The sequence below is a fragment of the Bos indicus genome, chromosome 5, assembly GCF_029378745.1.
Source record: "Bos indicus isolate NIAB-ARS_2022 breed Sahiwal x Tharparkar chromosome 5, NIAB-ARS_B.indTharparkar_mat_pri_1.0, whole genome shotgun sequence".
Classification (NCBI taxonomy): domain Eukaryota; kingdom Metazoa; phylum Chordata; class Mammalia; order Artiodactyla; family Bovidae; genus Bos; species Bos indicus.
Window position 1 is genome coordinate 75,628,868 of NC_091764.1, and position 19,965 is coordinate 75,648,832.

At 50.0% G+C, this 19,965-nt stretch overlaps 1 protein-coding gene across 2 annotated transcripts; it reads right to left on the reverse strand.

Annotated features, from left to right (window-relative positions):
* Positions 1-661: 661 nt before the first annotated feature.
* On the reverse strand, positions 662-13,041 carry LOC109559533 (interleukin-2 receptor subunit beta-like). 2 transcript variants are annotated; one of them, XM_070789778.1, is made up of 8 exons: positions 12,967-13,041; positions 12,627-12,747; positions 12,078-12,294; positions 11,156-11,258; positions 10,478-10,583; positions 8,656-8,804; positions 7,203-7,368; positions 662-1,335 (listed from the first exon to the last, which is right to left on the reverse strand). In XM_070789778.1, the coding sequence occupies exons 2-8, from the start codon at positions 12,712-12,714 to the stop codon at positions 1,289-1,291; spliced, it is 876 nt and encodes a 291-aa protein (XP_070645879.1). In that variant the 5' UTR covers positions 12,715-12,747; positions 12,967-13,041; the 3' UTR covers positions 662-1,288. The 2 variants fall into 2 exon arrangements, with proteins under 2 accessions (XP_070645879.1, XP_070645880.1); XM_070789779.1 differs by lacking the exon at positions 662-1,335 and adding an exon at positions 6,130-6,923.
* Positions 13,042-19,965: the final 6,924 nt, after the last annotated feature.

The window sequence follows — 19,965 nt, forward strand, 5'->3', positions numbered from 1 at the left end:
CCAAGGGGCACTTCCATCGAGAGGATGTGGCCGAGGGCTTCGGGCCTGTGGTTCCAGCCAGAGCGCTGCTGGCCCCTGGCTGAAGTCACCTGTGCCCTTCCCGCAGGAAGCAGGGGGCGGCAGGAGCGGAGGGGGCAGGGGAAGCTGCGAGGTGTGTGGTTTAGACTGTGAAGTGCATACCAGGGTGAGCCCGGACACTAGAGTGAGTGGGCCTGGTGAGCTGCTTCTGCTGCCAAGCCCTCTTCCTGTGTCTCTCTTCTCAGCTCTGTCCTGAAACCTGCCCACTAACACCTGTCCCTCCTCAGCGCCCCCAGCATAGACCACCAAGAAGGTTCAGAACAGCCCACCTCAGACAGCAGAGGCGCCAGCATCACCAAGGCTCCAGAGAGCAGAGCACCGCGAAGGTGCACTGAAAGAGGCCAGAAAGTCCTCAAAGCCTTCTCTGAGGCACCAGGTACCAGTGCTGACAACACTGGCCTGGTCCCTACCATGCTCCAGGCCCTGTTCCTAGTTTATGGGTGTTAATTCCTGAATAGGCCAAGTGTGGGTTGAGGTCCAATGCACCAGCATCCCCAGGTGTTTGTCAGAAACGCGGTATCTCAGGCCCCACCCCAGACTGAATCTGAATCTGCATCTTAACCAGGTTCCCGGGTGATTTCTGCACACACGGAAATTTGAGAAGCATCATATTAATTCATTTAACCCTGATAACAGCACTTGGTACCTCAGACAGTAAAGAAAGTGCCTGCAATGCAGGAGAAACAGGGTCAATCCCTGGGCTGGAAAAATCCCCTGGAGAAGGGAATGGCTACCCACTCCAGTATTCTTGCCTAGAGAATTCCATGGACAGAGGAGTCTGGTGGGCTACAGTCCATGGGGTCACAAAAAGTCAGACACGACTGAGTAACTAACACTTTCAGGTAGGTATTCTTATGATCCTCTTTTACAGATGGGGAAACTAAGGCACAGGTTAAACAGCTTGCCCACGGCCACACAGCGGGGTTAGTGCCAGGGCTGGGACTTGAACCCAGGCCGTCTGGCTCCAGAGGACACACTGCTCACTGCTGGGAGGCCACTGCCTTAGGAATGAGAGGACCGTGGGTATTCCAGTCACTGCTGGCCATTCGGCACCTGTTCTACCTGTGCTGCCCTACCTTCCAGAACCCACTCCAGCCTTCCCACTATTTTTCTGCCCTCTGAATCATGGTTTTCTCGGGCATAGAAGGTAAGAACCCACCAACTGCATGGACCATTCGTCAAGCATGTGTCATCCTGGGAGTTATGACCTTTACAAAAGATGCTCAGGATTCAAGTCTGCCGCCGGGAGTCCAGGGCCTAATAGAAGAGACAGAAGACAGGAATGGTCACATGGGTGAATAAAACTTTATCTGGAGGTGTTCAGACACTCCCTGCGTGGTTGCCTCTTTAAGGCAGACTGCAGGGAGGAGGAAACTTTGAGCCAGACCTTGAAGGCTGAAATATCTAACACAGGACAAGGGTCAGAGGCCAGCTTGAGTGAAGGGGCAGAGGGGGGTGTAGATACAGGTGTAAAGCGGCCTGTGTGGCTGAAGTAGGTGCATGGAGCTTAGCTTAAAGCATCCCCCCATCCAACCCTCAACTGATGCCCAGCTCCCTTCCACAGAATCTCACCCAGAGTGCCCAGACTCCCTTGAATGCCCCCCTGTGATGAGGAGACCACTCCTTCCTATAGCAGGAAGCCCAGGCTATCTCTGGCGTGCCCACAGATGGGTTCATTCTAGCCAGCACACCTGTGTACAGGTAGATGTCCTTCAAGCACACCTGAGCTATGCATATCCAGCCAGTCCTGCTGCTACCTGGGGAATAAGAGATGCCTAAATGCTCAAGACATCTGCTGTACTAGACAGGCTCCCACCTCTAGAGCCTTGAAGTCCTGGCTCCGTGGGATACCCCACCAGAGTATTGGCCCACACAGGAAAGGGGCCCTTAGCGTCTGGACTCCACCCTGCTTGGAAGAACCCTGAGCTGGCATGTCCACGCACACAGTAGGGAGCCTCTCTGGATGGTGCTCTTTGCTGAGGGCACTGAGCATGCACATGTAATAAACACAGCCTGCTTGTCCTGGGCTGAAGTGACGGTGACAGGAGGTCCCCCTACAATGCCATTTCACACCCATTGCAGCCACAGGACCTCCCTCCACCATGACTAACACTAGACATGAGGACACCCAGGGCTCCCTTGTAATTGGGATCTGAGCTCAGGTCGGCGACACTAGAGTTGAGTTCTGAGCACCTACACAAGATTCTTTCCCTCCTTCCCCTCATTGCCCACCTCCTCCACACTTGCCTCAGTACTTTGCACACAAAGGGCACTCAGTAACTGCTTTAGAACATTTGAGTTAAGGGACTTCCCTGATGGCTCAGCGGTTAAGAACCTGCCCGGCCATGAAGGAGATGGCCACACACCATCCCACATGCCAGAAGCCCACATACGGCATGGGCCACAAGGAAAGATCCCACGTGAGGCAGCAAAGATCCTGCATGCTGCAACTAAGACCCTACAGAAGTGAAATAATAAATGAATATTAAAAAAAACACAAAAACACAGAGTTATGGGCCCAGAAGTTTCCACCAGGGGGCGATGCGTGCCGCTCCCCAGCCTCCACATTGGAGGGAGCTGAGACGAAGGCAAGGAGAGTGGCCCAGTGTGGACAGTGGCTGTTTCTGCCCTGAACAGGGCAGGTGCCCACAGGACAAGACAGGGAAGCAAGCAGGGCCCGTCAATTCCAGGCAGGCAGCATGAGGGGAACCCAAGGAAAGAGAAAGCCAAGAGAATGACCCACGAGGGATCTTGGAGACTCTCAGATCTATCCTGCCCCTGTAAAGATGATAAGCCTGGGCCCAGAGAGGGGCAGATGTCAGCCTTAGGTCACACAGAAGGGTGGAGGTTTAAGCCCTGCCCTCCAGCCTCCCAGAACCCTTCATCCCACTTAACCACCAGATACAGAGAAGGAAGCTTAACTCAATGGATCCCTCGCCTTCCTCCAGTTGGTACAGATCAGAAATGGGTTCCTGAGACAGCCCCAGGCCCCAGCCCTCTGCTCCTCCTGCATCTCTTTCCCAAACACCCTCACCTCCAACCCTAACTACCCAAGGATTCACAGTCCTGAAGCTCTTGCTCTGACCCACCTCCTCAGCCCTCCATCTCCCTTGTTCTGCTCATCTGGCCATCATTCTGTCCCCCAAGTACCACTGCCAAGCCTTTGGCATCAGCTGCTGTCCTCTTAGAATGAAAATCAGATAACGTCCTGTCCTTGCTTGAACCCCCGCCCAACAAAGGCTTCCCGCTGCCCTTATGATATAACCTCACCTGCTCACCCTGCAAGTCTCAGCCCTGCCGCCCCTGCCCCTGCCTCCCTGTCAGGCCCCGGAGGGCTCTAAGCTCAAACCTGCCGGACCCTCACCATGCTCCCTCTGAACTCCTACTACAGTCTTCCCAGACCAGCCTCACCCCATCTAAAGCCAATATGTGCCTGTTAAGTCCTGGCACCCACCTGTCTCCCCAGACAACTCTCTCTCATTTGTAATTGGTTGGACATTGGGGAAGGATTTGCTTGGGATCTGTCCTCCTGGCTGGACTGTCGCTCCTCAAAATCACAGGTCAAGTCCATGAAGTCCCACGGCTTCTCTGGCAAGTAAAGCCCTTTGTGATTCAGGGAAGGTGCTCAGATTGTAATTGTTGAAAGAACTGATGGATGGAGGTGATAGCTTACGGTGAGCAGTCTTGGATTCGTGATCTCCGAAGGAAAGGATTTCACTTCAGGACCGAAGACGTGGCTCCAGTCATTCAGAGCTTTGCAAAAGTTTCATTACAGTGAAAAAGAGATAGAGAAAGCTTCTGACATAGACATCAGAAGGAGGCAGGGAGCACCCCACTTACTAATTGGGATGGGGTTTTATATACTTTATCAATTGGTTAGTAACAGTAGACTAAAAGAATGTTTCAAGGTTTTAAAAGTCTTACTAGACCCACTCCCATAACATACATTTTCAGTTCAGTTTAGTTCAGTCACTCAGTCGTGTCCAACTCTTTGCGACCCCATGAATGGCAGCATGCCAGGCCTCCCTGTCCATCACCAACTCCTGGAGTTCACTCAAACTCACATCCATTGAGTCGGTGATGCCATCCAGCCATCTCATCCTCTGTCGTCCACTTTTCCCTCTGCCCCCAATCCCTCCCAGCACCAGAGTCTTTTCCAATGAGTCAGCTCTTCACATGAGGTGGCCAAAGTACTGGAGTTTCAGCTTTAGCATCATTCCTTCCAAAGAAATCCCAGGGCTGATCTCCTTTAGAATGGACTGGTTGGATCTCCTTGCAGTCCAAGGGACTCTCAAGAGTCTTCTCCAACACCACAGTTCAAAAGCATCAATTCTTTGGCGCTCAGCCTTCTTCACAGTCCAACTCTCACATCCATACATGACCACAAGAAAAACCGTAGCCTTGACTAGACGGACCTTTGTCGGCAAAGTAATGTCTCTGCTTTTCAATAAGTTATGTAGGTTGGACACAACTTTCCTTCCAAGGAGTAAGCGTCTTTTAATTTCATGGCTGCAGTCACCATCTGCAGTGATTTTGGAGCCCCCAAAAATAAAGTCTGACACAGTTTCCACTGTTTCCCCATCTATTTCCCATGAAGTGATGGGACCGGATGCCATGATCTTCGTTTTCTGAATGTTGCGCTTTAAGCCAACTTTTTCACTCTCCACTTTCACTTTCATCAAGAGGCTTTTTAGTTCCTCTTCACTTTCTGCCATAAGGGTGGTGTCATCTAGAGCTTAAAGAAAAACATACCCTTCAGCAAGATGAGCTGTTTTGTTGTGTAGTCATTGCTGCTGCTGCTGCTAAGTCACTTCAGTCGTGTCCAACTCTGTGCGACCCCATAGATGGCAGCCCACCAGGCTCCCCTGTCCCTGGGATTCTCCAGGCAAGAACACTGGAGTGGGTTGCCATTTCTTTCTCTAATGCATGAAGGTGAAAAGTGAAAGTACAGTCGCTCAGTCGTATCCGACTCTTGGCGACCCCATGGACTGGAGCCTACCAGGCTCCTCCATCCATGGGATTTTCCAGGCAAGAGTACTGGAGTGGGGTGCCCTTAGCTCTGGGCTTAAATAAAGTTAGTATTAAGCAATATTTTTAGTTGGTTTTAATTTAGTTGTTATGATTGTTTCCATAACAACTCAGACCTTAAGAAAAAAGTCTTATGTAACTAAGATGAAGGAATGTAGAAAAAAGCATTTGTCCCTTTCTCCTCCTTGAGGGCCCCAGACTCCTTATCAACCTACCTAAGAATAGCTCTCTGAGGGATGGATGGATGAGGGATGTTGTTATTCAGTCGCTAAGTCATACCTGACTCTTTGCAATCCCATGGACTGCAACACACCAAGCTTCCCTGTCCTTCACTGTCTTCTGGAGTTTGCTCAAATTCATGTCAATTGAGTCGGTGATGCTATCCAACCTTCTCATCCTTTGCCGCCCACTTGTCCTCCTGCCCTCAATCTTTCCCAGCATCAGGGTCCTTACCAATGAGTTAGCTCTTTGCATTAGGTAGCCAAAGTATTGGAGCTTCAGCATCAGTCCTTCCAATGACTATTGAGGGTTGATTTCCTTTAGGATGACTGGTTTTGATCTCCTTGCGTCCCAAGGAACTCTCAAGAGTCTTCTCCTGAACCACAGTCTCAAAGCATCAATTCTTTGGCACTGAGCCTTCTTTATGGTCCAACTCTCACATCTGCACATGACCACTGGTAAAACCATAGTTTTGACCATATGAACCTTTGTTGGCAAAGTAATGTCTTTGCTTTTTAATACACTGTCTAGATTTGTCATATCTTTTCTTCCAAGGACCAAGTGTCTTAATTTCATGGATGCAGTCACCACCCACAGTGATTTTGGAGCCCAAGAAAATAAAATCTGTCACTGCTTCCACTTTTCCCCCTTCTATTTACCATGAAGTGATGGGACTGGATGCCATGATCTTAAATTTTTTGAACATTGAATTTAAAGTGAACTTTTTCACTGGAGGATGGAGGGATAGATGGATGGATTGAGACAAGGATGAAGGATGAAATGAAGGAAGGTCTTGACATTGGGTTGAGAAAGGGTCTATTCATCCATTTATTAATCTAACAGTGATTTACTGAGTACCTACTGGCAGCATGTGCTGGGCACTCTGGGTGTTACAGAATGCATGAGACTTGAAATCTGTCTAACCCAAGGAAACATCTCTTAGTATGGGAGTAGGGCAAATATGCAAATAATAACAACAAAGGGAGGCTGTCAGTACAATAACCATTGGGTTAAATTTTCAGAATAGTCCTAATATCAAATGATAACAGTAAATACTATGTTTGATTCTAAATCCTTCAAGGTTTTATCTAAATAAAATAACAATGCAGGGAAAAACAATCATTTTTCAGACTATATAAGCAGTTTTGTCTTCAGAAAATGTGGTCGTATTAAGTATAAAATGCATACAGTAGGCCAGTTCAAATAAAACATATGCAGAGAGAAAAAAAACAGATCCTTACTTGACTGAGCCTAGAAGGGAAGACCTTTTAGATACCTTCTAAACCTTCTATATATGCCCTTAACCTTCTAAAATTCTAGACTTGCACTCATTCAATCAACAAATTTTTATTGAGTACCTACTATGTAGCAGCTCTCTTCTAGGTTCCTGGACTATAACAGTATAGAGCTTACAGTCTGGTGGGAGTGGGGGTCAGGGGAGACAATAGCAGTGGGTGGGCAGACAGTAAATGCAAGAGCCAAGTAAATTCCATAAGGAGGGGCTTCCCTTGTGGCTCAGAGGTAAAGAATCCACTTGCAAATTCAGGAGACACAGGTTCAGTCTCTGGTCCTATAAGATCCCATATGTCTCAGAGCAACTAAAAGAAATCAAAAGTTTGAGGTTTCAGGGTGGAGAGAGTGGAAAGAATCTCACTGGCCTCACACTAACTCACAAGCCCACTGGCAAGTTCCACTCCCTCTCTGAATCCCTGTTCCCATCTGTAAAACATGCCCACGTTACCACCCTGCAGGTCACATCCAGTGAGTTAATGATGGTCAAAGGGCGCCATACCCACACTCCAATGCTGCCCCAGCAGCTGCCCCCAGTCCCTGCCTCCTGCCCAGGCTGCATCCCCACCTCCGCTCCCCATCAGTACCTGCAGGGACCGTCCTGAAGGCCAGGGGCTGGCTCCAGTGGCTCCAAACCTCGTGGCTGCCTAGCCGGGGCTTGGCCCGCACCTGAAGCTCATATTCCATACTTGGAGCGAGATTCTCCAGGGAGATCCATTGCTGGTTCTGCCTGAGGGTCAGTAGCCGGGCGTCCTGGGGCAGAGACAGGGCTGTCAGACCAGAGGGGTCTGCACTGCCCCCTCACTTCCTATGGCAGGGCTGGCTGAGAGTATGAGCAAAGCAGTGCCTTTCTTTATCCCTTCTAGCCATCCACTCTGCACTGTCCCCCCTCCTACAGAAAGGCTCCCCAACTAGCCACTTGCAGGGGCCCCAGGAATCAGGGTCTTCCTGAACTCCTCCCCCTCTCTCTACTCCAGTATCCAAAGCCATCTGTCAATCAGCTGGCTCCACCTCTAGAACCTATTCTGGACCCTTCCCTCTTCCCTCCACTCCTTCCTTCTGCAGGTCTGAGCTCCCATGACCTCTGAGCCCCGTCCAAGGTCTCCCTCCTTCCCTGCGCCCCGCACCCCTGTGCTCTGCAGCAGTCTCTTCCCCACTCAGCCATAAAGAGGGGTTTCCCATAGACCTCTCCCTGCTCGGTGTCACCCTTTTTGCTTTTTTCCAGCACTCCAGACACATAGGCCGTGTCCTGCCTGTGCAATGGTTCTTTCCTCTGCCTGGAAGACCCTCCCCAGATCCTCAAAGGCTCAACTCCTGCCTAAGCCCCAGATCTCAGAAAGCCCTGGTCACGTGAGTCTGAAGGAGCCTGGCCCAGGCCTTCTCAACTGTGTTATCACAATGAAATTTCATGAGAGTATGTAAAAACAGCGCAGAGTCTGTTCCTATCCCCCATGTGAGTTTCCTCAGAGGCAGCTTGTCAGACTCTCCCTCCATTCTTGCCCCAGCATTCAGCACACAGTAGGTACTCAGGGAATGTTTGTTGACTGAGTGAGCGAATAAAGGAATGGGTAAGTGAATGAGTGGTGGTTCTACAGTAAATAATTTGCTGCATGCAGGATACCTGGGTTGAATCCTTGGGTCAGGAAGATTGCTGGAGAAGGGAATGGCAACGTTCTCCAGTATTCCTACCTTGAAAGTATCGGACACATCTGAGTGACTAACACACGGTGAATGAGTAAGCGATCAACCCCCATGGACGTGGACCACACTGGATTTGAAGAGGGAAGAGTGGCTGCCCAAGGCCTCTGTAATCTTCAGAGTGGGAGTCACCTGCCTCTTGACTTTGTAAATCTTGCCTTGAATATGATGCCAGCTGGACCCTTGGGGTGTCAGGGGACCCCAGAGGGGGGTGGTGGGGGGCAGTTCCAAGGAGCAGGAGGGGTTGATTAGGGGCTTCTGTGGCTTTGCTGAGATGAAGGATGGACAGGGTAACCGGGACAGGGAGGAGTCAGGGCAGGTGCGACGGAGCCAGGTACTCACCTCCCAGCTGTGGTCGGCGTACCTTAACCGGGCCTCAAACTCCACGTCGTTTTGGATGTAGTGGGATACCTGGGAGACGGTCCAGGTTATGTTGCACCTATGGGTCTCTATGTGGACGACCTGGAGTGAGTGGGGTGGAACCAGACGAACTGGAGACAGGAGAGAGACAAAGGCAGAGAGAACAAGCTTGGGGGATGCCACATGCCGAGCTCCCACCTCCACCTTTGTACCTGCTGTTCCTCCCTCCTGGTGCTCTCTTTTCCCAGGGATCGGCATGTCCCTGCTCAAATATCACCATTCAGAGAAGCTTACCCCAACCACCCACCACTCTCTGTCCCCGTCGCTTGTTTCATTTTTCTCCCTAGTACTTATCATCATCTGATATATTAAATATCTACTTCTGATTTGTTATTTGTTTTCTGTCTGCCCCACCAGACTGAGCTCTCTGAGGGCAAGGACTTGATCTCTGGAGTATCCTTGGTGCCTGGAACATTACCCAGCAAGTGGTGGGCACTTGATTAGATATCTGCAGAATGAATGAGTCAAGGCAGTCTTTCTCTGCACTCAGATTTGATCAGAGATTTACCTGAATCATCTCATTTATTTAATTTAATTCTACTTCATCACTCTTATATGATACTAAGATTGTATGATTCTGAAGTTCAATTGATCTTAATTTTTATACTTCTGAGACTCTGTAGAACTCCACAAATAATAATTAGCAAATGTTTATTGAGCAAGTGCTAAGCAATTTCTGTATCTTGGCTTATAGACTCCTACAGCAACCATGCTTTTGGTGGTATTTAGTTGCTAAGTTGTGTCCGACTCTTTTCGACCCCATGGACGGTAGCCCACCAGGCTCCTCTGTCAGTGGAATGTCCCAGGCAAGAAAACTGAAGTGGATTGCCATTTCCTTCTTTGGGGACTTTCCTGACCCAAGGGTTGAACCTGCATCTGCTGCATTGCGGGTGGATTCTTTATCGCTGCACCACCACATAAGCCCTACAGCAACCACAGGCAGCAGGTAACTGGTTATCCCCACTTTACAGATGAGGAAACTGAGGCTCAGACATATTAAATGGCCTGCCAGTTAGATTACACTCACTAATGCAGGATTGCATTTAGAACCCTGGATCTCACTCTGTGCTCCCATCTCTTCCCGAGAGATGACCTCCAAGCTTGGAGAGGGAGGGGGATAGGCTGGAGGTGGGGGAGGGCACTCAGTCGTTCAACAAACTTTCAGCCCAGCACCACCCAGATCAGCCCTGATGCTGAGTATTCAGAACAGAGATGTAAGGATGGCAGAAGCTCTGCCCTCAGGGAAACTCAGCCCAATGAGGGAGACAGACCCATTATCAGGCAGCAAAGACCCAGGAAGTAAACACCCTGAAAGAGAAGGTACCAGGGGCTCCAAGAGTCTGGGAAGGCCTCCTGGAGGAGGTGACTCATCACTGAACTTCATGGGAGAGTGGCAATTTTCGGGGTGACAAGAGCCTTCCAAGCAGGCTGAGGCTGCTTGGTGTGCAAGTGTTTAGAGGCATGGAAGGGCAAGTTGAGCCTGGAGAGCTGGTCCTTGGTGTGACAGGAATATAAGCCACAAGAGGAGGCATGCTGGAGAAGGAAGCCAGGCCAAGTGACCTTGAACACTGGGTAAGGGTCCGGGACTTCAGCCCAAGTTCAAGGGGCAGTGAGTTGGAAGCTGATAGGGGTGTGGAAGCTGATGGGGAGAGACTAGTGCTGGGCGATCCCAAAGGGGAAGACAGGGAAGGAAGTGCCCACCCTTCCCACCCCACACCAGCTCCACCCTGGAGGCCTCACTCACTGTAATCAAAGGGCTTGATATCCTGGGTCATCATCCTCCTCCACTTCCCGCCTTCAGAGCACATCACCGTCAATTTCATGATGTCCACTATGGTCAGTTTCTGAGCCTGCAAGGGAAGGAGGCTGGGGATGTAATTGCCAGTAGCTGGTATGGGGACGGAGAGGCTGCTGGGATGTGGATGGCAGGGGAAACCACGGCTGTAATAAGCTGGACCCTCTCCCTGAGATCCTCCATCTAAGGCACGGCTCTGACTCTTTATGAAAAGGGTCAGAAAGTTGATAATTTTGACGCTGCAGGTCATATGATCTCTGTCACAACTATTCAATGTTGCTATTGTTGCTGTCCTGCAAAAGCAGCCATAAAAAAACAAGAGAGCAAATGGGTGTGGCTGTGTGCCAATAAAACTTAATTTATAAAAGCAGAGAAGCAGAGCTTTTATTTAATTTTAATTTATAGGAGCAGAGCTGAGCAGCCGACACCTCATGAACCTCGGATCCCTCCGTGCCTGGGTCAGTCATCTGCTCTCCCTGGATGCTGCCTCCTTCCTCCTGCCTCCCCAGCCTAGGAAGCCCACTCTGCCGCAGCCCTGACCACTGGGTGTGCTGGGACCTCCACCAGAAAGAAGCTCCTCTGCACCTCCCCCCGCCCCGGCTGCCCCTCCCAGCTCTGGCTACTCACTTCTGGAGAATGTCCCAGGACCAGGTTGCATGCCCAGGATCCTGGCCTCACTGGCTGCAGCTCACAGGTGTGGTTCCACTGTTTTGTAGGAAAAAGCACCTCTCTTTGAAGAAAAAGAGGGACCCCCTCAGAGCTGGCCTCAGGAGGGTGCCCATGCAGCATTACTGTCCTAAGCCCGGGCTTTATGCCAACCCCACCTGCCCTGCTTCCCTTTGTGAGCATCTCTCCCTTCCTCCTCATCTCAGTCAAGCCCCAGGGCAGCTAAAGTGATCCAGAAACAAATCCGTTCAGGGCACATGGCCTTTTCCACCTAAAGCCCTCCAAATTCTCCCCATAGGGTGCACACGATCCTTGACAGGCCCTCCAGAGCCCCTTAGAATCACCACCCACCTGGGAGCCAAGGTCAAAGCCGCCCTGCTGGCTGCTACCAGCAGGATGTTTGGATCAGTGACCCTTCACTGGTTCCTTCCCAGCCGGCAAGTTCGTTCCCCCAGCCTCTCCCCAGTCCCCTGTCCCCACAGCTGCCCTAGGCATCTCACAAAATCCCAGGTTACTCAAAAACTTTGGGGAACCCCATTTGGTCCTCCTTGCCTCTAACATCGAGTCCATCCTCAGCATATCAGGCGAGCAGCCCAGTGTCCCCAAACTACCTAGTCTGGCTCATGCCCAGCCCTGCTACTGCAGCCTGGATCGCACACCCCACCTCCACTCAGGCTCCAGGATCCTAAATATCTGACCCCCTCAGTTCTTCCAGACTCCTGTGACACCAGCAGTCTGTGTGTCTTATTAGTCCAAAATTCTCAAAGTGCAGAGTTCTTGGAGTCTGAGAGCTGTTAGTAAGATTTCAAGAGTCCAGAAGTCAGGATGACAAGATCTCAGCACCCTGCAATTCTGTATATTTGCCCGTCAACCCCACACGCACCTCTGAGGCTGACGGCTGTGCAAGCAGCAGGTGGTGGCCCGCAGGCCCTCATCATGGCTCCAGATGCAGGAGACGTTGGCTCTCGAGTTATAGAAGCATGTGATGTTGGAAGCATATGCCGTGAAGATGCGGCGTGTGGGGCTGGCTGTAGGGCACCCATGGCCTTCAAGGGTTCCCCCGCCACTCCTGTTCCTACCAGGTGAGGAGATGCTCAGTCCTGGTGGGCAGAGAAAGGGTTAGTGGGTCCGCTTCAGAGAGGACAAAACTGAGTCCCACAGCCCACAAGGACCCCCAGACTGGTCTACGCAGGGCAGGGACAAGAAGACATTGTCTTCCTGGAATTCGGAGTGGCCTGTGGGTACAATGTAGACAGGATGGTTGAAGGAAAAGGTAGATACCCTGTCTCTGGTCCCATTGGCCCCTTCCCCCACCTCCTGCCCCTGCTGATGGGGCTTCTGCCAAGAACCAGGGGTCTCAGAACAAGTTCTAGAAAGGCCTCAGCCTCCCTCCTGAGGGAAAGCCCAGCTCTCCAGATACCAGGGTCCTCACCATTCACTGCTGTAGATGTCTGAGGGATGGCCAGCAGCAAGAGGAGGATGAGGAGGGACAGACAGCAGGACAGAGCTGGAGCCGCCATCACATCCACGAGTGGGGGCTGGGGAAGGGAGCCCTGGATGGAGGAAGAAGGGGAGAGAGCACGAGTGAGCAGCCAGCCACCTCCTCCCCCACCCAAGAGACAGGCTGGGCTCTGCCCTCCCGAGGTGCACCCATCGGCTCCCCACCATGCCAGCCTCAGGGCCTTTGCACCTGCTGGTTCTGAAATCATTTACCTCAGTTGGAACTCAAACCCACGTGACCAGGACTTGAACCCAGTCAAAATCCACAGTACCTGTGTTCAGGCCCTACTGAAGCTCAGTTCTTGATGTCTCAAGAATGAGTGTAGGCCATCTCAGAAGGCGAGTGCAGACAGGAAGTGTGATGTGGTTAGTTTTTATGGACTGAGTAATTTCATATGTAAATGAGTGGGAGGATTATTCCAACCATTTTTGGGAAGGAGGTTTCCAGGAACTGGGCCACAGCCCACTCCTTGGTCTTTTGCCTCTGGGTATGTCATTTAGCTTCTGATCGAAGATCAAGGTTTCAGTTCAGTTCAGTCGCTCAGTCGTGTCTGACTCTTTGTGGCCCCATGAATCGCAGCACGCCAGGCCTCTCTGTCCATCACCAACTCCCAGAGTTCACTCAAACTCACGTCCATCGAGTCAGTGATGCTGTCCAGCCATCTCATCCTCTGTCATCCCCTTCTCCTCCTGCCCCCAATCCCTCCCAGCATCAGAGTCTTTTCCAATGATTCAACTCTTTGCGTGATGTGGCCAAAGTACTGGGGTTTCAGCTTCAGCATCAGTCCTTCTAAAGAACACCCAGGACTGATCTCCTTTAGAATGGACTGGTTGGATCTCTTTGCAGTCCAAGGGACTCTCAAGAGTCTTCTCCAATACCACAGTTCAAAAGCATCAATTCTTCGGCGCTCAGCTTTCTTCACAGTCCAACTCTCACATCCATACATGACTACTGGAAAAACCATAGCCTTGACTAGATGGACCTTTGTTGGCAAAGTAATGTCTTTGCTTTTGAATATGCCATCTAGGTTGGTCATAACTTTCCTTCCAAGGAGTAAGTGTCTTTTAATTTCATGGCTGCAGTCACCATCTGCAGTGATTTTGGAGCCCCCAAAAATAAAGTCTGACACTGTTTCCACTGTTTCCCCATCTATTTTCCATGAAGTGATGGGACCGGATGCCATGATCTGAGTTTTCTGAATGTTGAGCTTTAAGCCAACTTTTTCACTCTCCACTTTCACTTTCATTAAGAGGCTTTTGAATTTCTCTTCACTTTCTGCCACAAGGGTGGTGTCGTCTGCATATCTGAGGTTATTGATATTTCTCCCGGCAAGGTCTAATCAAGTCCATTTATCTACCATCTTGGACGCATTTGATTCTAATCAGTTTATGTTGTGCCCTTGGGCTATGTCAAAGTTGTGCTCTGACCCTTTCCCTCCTATTACAGTCCCTCTGCCCCACACATGCTCTTTCCTTTCCTTTGGAAATTCAGGGACTCATGTTGTCATTGCTGAAAGGACTCTCTGAGTGGGCCCAACCCTTATTGAAAAGTTGGGGAAAATAAGGCCCAGAAGGAGGGAAGACCTGCTTACATCCACATAGAGAGGCCAGCACAGAGATGGAATTAGAGCTCACAGACTCAGGTTAGATCCCTGGGTCAGGAAGATCCCCTGGAGAAGGAAATGGCAACCCAAATCAGTATTTTTGCTTGGAAAATTCCACGGACAGAGGAACCTGGCGGGTTACAGTCCGTTGCGTTGCAAATAGTTGGCCATGACTGAGTGACTGAACACATCCTATCTACCTGGCTGCTCACTCACCCACACCAGAACCATTTGTTAAGATGTTTTGAAACCATTAACCTCAGGTTAGGACAATGGCACCCCAATCCAGTACTCTTGCCTGGAAAATCCCATAGACGGAGGAGCCTGGTGGGCTGCAGTCCATGGGGTCACTAAGAGTCAGACACGACTGAGCGACTTCACTTTCACTTCTCACTTTCATGCATTGGAGAAGGAAATGGCAACCCACTCCAGTGTTCTTGCCTGGAGAATCCCAGGGATGGGGGAGCCTGGTGGGCTGCCGTCTATGGGGTCGCACAGAGTCAGACACAACTGAAGTGATTTAGCAGCAGGACTTGAACCCACGTGGCCAGGACTGGAACCCAGCCAAAACCCAGGTTGGGACTTGAACCCACAATCTTTTAATTAGAATCACTCACCTGATGTCTGGACTTACTGAGGCTCAGGTTCTTTGTGTCTCGTCACAGAAAGAATTCAGTGAGAGACAAAGTGATAGGTATGAAGGGGATTTATTCAGACTCAGAGAGAAGCACACTCCACATACAGGGTATGGGCCACTGTGAAGTGGCAGTGAAATGTGGCCTGGTTAGTTTTTATAGACTGGGTAATTTCATATGCTAATGAGTGGGAGGATTATTCCAACTATTTTGGGGAAAGGGTGGAGATTTCCAGGAATTGGGCCACCACCTTGCTCTTTTGACAGTGCCTTGGAACTGCCAGGGGTCTCTTGTTATGTCATTTAGCTTGCTGATTGAGGATTAAGGTCTAATCAAAGTCCACTTGTCTGCCATCTTGGACCCATTTGATTCTTAATCAAATGTGCTTATGTTGTGTCCTTGGGCTAAGTCATGCTTTCAAAAATTGTGCCCTGCCCTTTCCCTCCTGTTACAGTTCCTCTATGCCAGGCTCTATTTCAAACCTTTAACCATGGCGATCAGGCTATCTACTGGAGATACACTCAGTATTCCCATTTTCAGAAGAGAAATTGAGGTGCAGAGAGGTGAAGCAAATTACCCAAGATCACACAGCTGATAAGAAGCAGCTGTGGAATCTGAGCCAAGGCACACTGCCTAGAGCCCAGTAAACGGTGCTGATCATCTTGTAACAAAACCTCATAGCAATTCTTGAGTAAGGGGTGGAGTGGGGGAATGGGGACTAAGCCCTCACGCTCTGCCAGGGTTTCATGTGCACCAGCTCATCTAATCTGCCAGCAGCAGGGGCTGGAAGCATGTATTGTCTCATTACTCAGATGAGGAGACCAAGGCTCTAAGCCATGAACCCACCCAATGTCATATTGCAGAAGAAACAGAACTGGGATTCCACCCCAGGGCTGCACCAAGAGGCCAGTTCCCTCCCATTATTCTGTCCCACCCAGATCCTGTCCCAGAAGTAAGGCCCACAGCTTCCCCTCCTGAACCTCACTGGCCCACCAGAAGGCATCTAGCCTGAGTGTGGAGCAGGGCCCAGAAAGGTACCTAGTTGCTCCTCCTTGCCCAGCACAATGTCTCCCTAGAGCAATGCTCCCTGACCAGGCTGGTTGTCTCTTTGGATCCTCCAGTCCTCTACAGTACAGAGCATTGTCTCAGTACTTTGCACACAAAGGGTGCTCAATAATTGCTTTAAGGGCTTCCCTGGTTGGAGAAGACTCTTGGGAGTCCCTTGGACTACAAAGAGATCCAACCAGTCAATCCTAAAGGAAATCAACCCTGAATATTCATTGGAAGAACTGATGCTGAAGCTGAAGCTCCAGTGCTGATGTGAAGAGCTGACTCATTAGAAAATACCTTGATGCTGGGAAAGATTGAAGGCAGGAGGAGAAGGGGACGACAGAGGATGAGATGGTTGAATGACATTACCAACTCAATGGACATGAGTTTGAGCAAGCTCCAGGAGATGGTGACAGACAGGGAAGCCTGGTATGCTGTAGTCCATGGGATTGCAAAGAGTTGAACATGACTTAGCAACTGAACAAAACTGAATAACGCTGCAGTAAAACTAAGCCTACGTGCGGCAACTAGAGAGTCCATGTGTCACAAGTAAAGATCTGGCATGACGCAAGGAAGATCCTCCTGGCCTCAACCAAGATCTGGCATTCTGCAAAAAAAAAAAAAAAAAGAAAAAGAAAAAAAACCACCAATTATGAACCCAGAAGTTGCCACTAGAGGGCGATGTGTGCCTCTTCCCAGCCTCCACACTGGAGCAGGAAGGTGAGATGAAAGTATGGAGGAGCCCAAAGTGGACAGTGGCCTCTTCCTCCTTGGGAGCTCCAGGTGCCCACAGGACAAGACGGGGAAGCAAGCAGGGCCGGTCAATTCCAGGCAGGCAGCATGAGGGGAACCCAAGGAAAGAGAAAGCCAAGAGAATGACCCACAAGGGATCTTGGAGACTCTCAGATCTATCCTGTCCCTGTAGAGATGGTTAGCCTGGGCCCAGAGAGGGGCAGATGTCAGCCTTAGGTCACACAGCAAGGTGGAGGTTTAAGCCCTGCCCTCCAGCCTCCCAGAACCCTTCATCCCACTTAACCACCAGATACAGAGAAGGAAGCTTAACTCAACGGATCCCTCGCCTTCCTCCAGTTGGTACAGATCAGAAATGGGTTCCTGAGACAGCCCCAGGCCCCAGCCCTCTGCTCCTCCTGCATCTCTTTCCCAAATACCCTCACCTCCAACCCTAACTACCAAGGATTCACAGTCCTGCAGTTCTCACTCTGACCCACCTCCTCAGCCCTCTCTCTCCCTTGTTCTGCTCATCTGGCCATCATTCTGTTCTCCAAGTACCACTGCCAAGCCTCAGCTGCTGTCCTCTTGGGCTTCCTGGTGGTTCAGATGGTAAAGCGTCTGCCTGCAATGCAGGAGACCCGGGTTCAATCCCTGGGTTGGGAAGATCCCCTGGAGAAGGAAATGGCAACCCACTCCAGTACTCTTGCTGGAAAATTCCATGGACAGAGGAGCCTGTAGGCTACAGTCCATGGAGTTGCAAAGAAATGAAAATCAGATAACATCCTGTCCTTGCTTGAACTACCCGCCACCCAACAAAGGCTTCTTGATGCACTTATGATACAACCTCACCTGTTCACCCTGCAAGTCTCAGCCCTGCCACCCCTGCCCCGGCCTCCCTGTCAGTCCCTGGAGGGCTCTAAGCTCAAACCTGCCAGATCCTCACCATGCTCCCTCTGAGCTCCTACTACAGTCTTCCCAGACCGGCCTCACCCCATCTAAAGCTGACATGTGCCTGTTAAGTCTTGGAACCCACCTGTCTCCCCAGAGCACTCGCTCTCATTTGTAATTGGTTGGACATTGGGGAAGGATTTGCTTGGGATCTGTCCTCCTGGCTGGACTGTGGCTCCTCAAGATCACAGGTCAAGTCCATGGTGTCCCATGGGTTCTCTGGCAAGTGGAGCTATATGTGGCTCATGGTAGGTGCTCAAATTGTAGCTGTTGAAAGAATGGATAGATGGATGGATGGAGGGATAGACAAATGGAGAGAAGGACGGAGGGTGGAAAGAAGGATGGATTGAGACAGTGTCTATTCATGCTTTCATCAGTCTAATAGGGATTCATAGAATACCTACTGCCAGCACCCTGCTGGGCAGTGTGGGAGGTACAGGATGTGTGGGACTTGAAGTCTGTCTAAATCAAGGAAGCATCTTTTAGTATGGGAGTAGGAAAAGTGAAAGTGTTATTCTCTCAGTGGTGTCTGACTCTTTTGCAACCCCATGGACTGTATCCTACCAGGCTCCTCTGTCCATGGAATTCTCCAGGCAGGAATACTATAGTGGATAGCCATTCGCTTCTCCAGGGAATCTTCCTGACCCAGGAAGATCTCCCACATTTCAGGCACATTCTTTACCATCTCCCACATTTCAGGCACATTCTTTACTATCTGAGACACCAGGGAAGCCCATGGAAGTAGGGCAAATACGTAAGTAACTACTAAGGGACTATGTCAGTACCATGTCCTTTGGGTTGAATTTTCAGGACAAGTATCAAATGATAAGAGTAAATATATATGATTTGATTTTAAACCTTTCAAGTTTTTAACTAAATAAAGTAATAAGACAGAATAAGTCATTTTTCAGACACATTTTGTCTTTAGAAAATGTGGTCATAATGAGTCTAAAAGACATAGAGTAGGTCAGTTCAAATAAAACACATGCAGAGGGAAAAAAAGAAAGCAGATTCTTGCTTGATAGGGTCAAGCAGGGAATACCTCCCCACCTATGCCCTGAACCTCCCCAAATCTAAGACTTTATTCAGGCAACTAGCTGTTGAACAACCATTGGCAGGAAGACACTGGAACCCACCAAAAAAAGAAAAAAAGATACTCCACATCCAAGGACAAAGGAGAAGCCACAACAGAATGGTAGGAGGAACACAATTATAATAAAATCAAATCCTATTACCCACTGGGTGGGCAACTCACAAACCAGAGAACAACAGTATCAAAGCAGTTCTCGCAGTGTTGTGAAGGTTCTAGACCCCCACATCAGGCTGCCCAGCCTGAGGATCCAGCCAAGGGATTGGGACTCCCCAGGGAATCTGATTTAGAAGGCCAGTGGGATTTGATTACAGAGTTTCCATAGAACGGGGGGAAACAGAGACTCTTGGAGGGCAACAATATCTTGTGCATACCAGGACCTAGGGGAAAGGAGCAGTGACCCCAGAGGAGAGTGAGCCAGACCTACTTATGAGTGTTTAAGGGTCTTCTGCAGAGGCATGGGTCAGCAGTGGCCTGCCACGGGGATGGGGGCACTGGTAGCAGCAGTCCTAGGAGATGAATCTTTGCATAAGTCCTCTTGAAGTTTATCAATAGCCCTACTATAGAAGTCTACAGACCCCAGGACTGAATTGCCTCAGGCTGACCAACTAACAGGGAGGAAGCCCAGCCCCACCCATCAGCAGACAATTGGATTAAAGTTTACTGAGCAGGACCCTGCCCACCAGAGCAAGACCCAGTTTTCCCCACAGCCAGTCCCTCTCATCAGGAAGCTTGCACAAGCCTCTTATCCTCATCCACCAGAGGGCAGACAGAAGAAATAAGACCTACAATCCCAACAGCCTCCTGAACTAACACCACAATCAGAAAGCTACTTAAAATGAAAAGAAATAGATTATGTCCCACATGAAGGAACAAGATAAATCCTCAGAAAAACAACTAAAGCAAGTGGAGATAGGCAACCTTCCAGAAAAAGAATTTGGAATAATGATAGAGAAGATGATTCAGGATCTTTGAAAAACAATGGAGGCAAAGATTGAAAATATGCAAGAAATGTTTACCAAGGACCTGCTGCTGCTGCTGAGTCACTTCAGTCGTGTCCGACTCTGTGCAACTCCATAGATGGCAGCCCACCAGGCTCCCCCGTTCCTGGGATTCTCCAGGCAAGAACACTGGAGTGGGTTGCCATTTCCTTCTCCAATGCATGAAAGTGAAAAGTGAAAGTGAAGTCACTCTGTCGTGTCCAATCCTCAG

What these genes read in the sequence shown, in the direction of transcription:
- LOC109559533 (XM_070789778.1), bottom strand. Translation starts at nt 12,714, where the DNA reads ATGGCGGCTCCAGCTCTGTCCTGCTGTCTGTCCCTCCTCATCCTCCTC. An exon ending in GACATCTACAGCAGTGAATG is followed by an intron (nt 12,295 to 12,626) that starts GTGAGGACCCTG and finishes TCTGCCCACCAG; the next exon opens with GACTGAGCATCTCCTCACCT. An exon ending in CTTCAGGACGGTCCCTGCAG is followed by an intron (nt 1,336 to 7,202) that starts GTACTGATGGGG and finishes CTCTTCTATTAG; the next exon opens with GCCCTGGACTCCCGGCGGCA.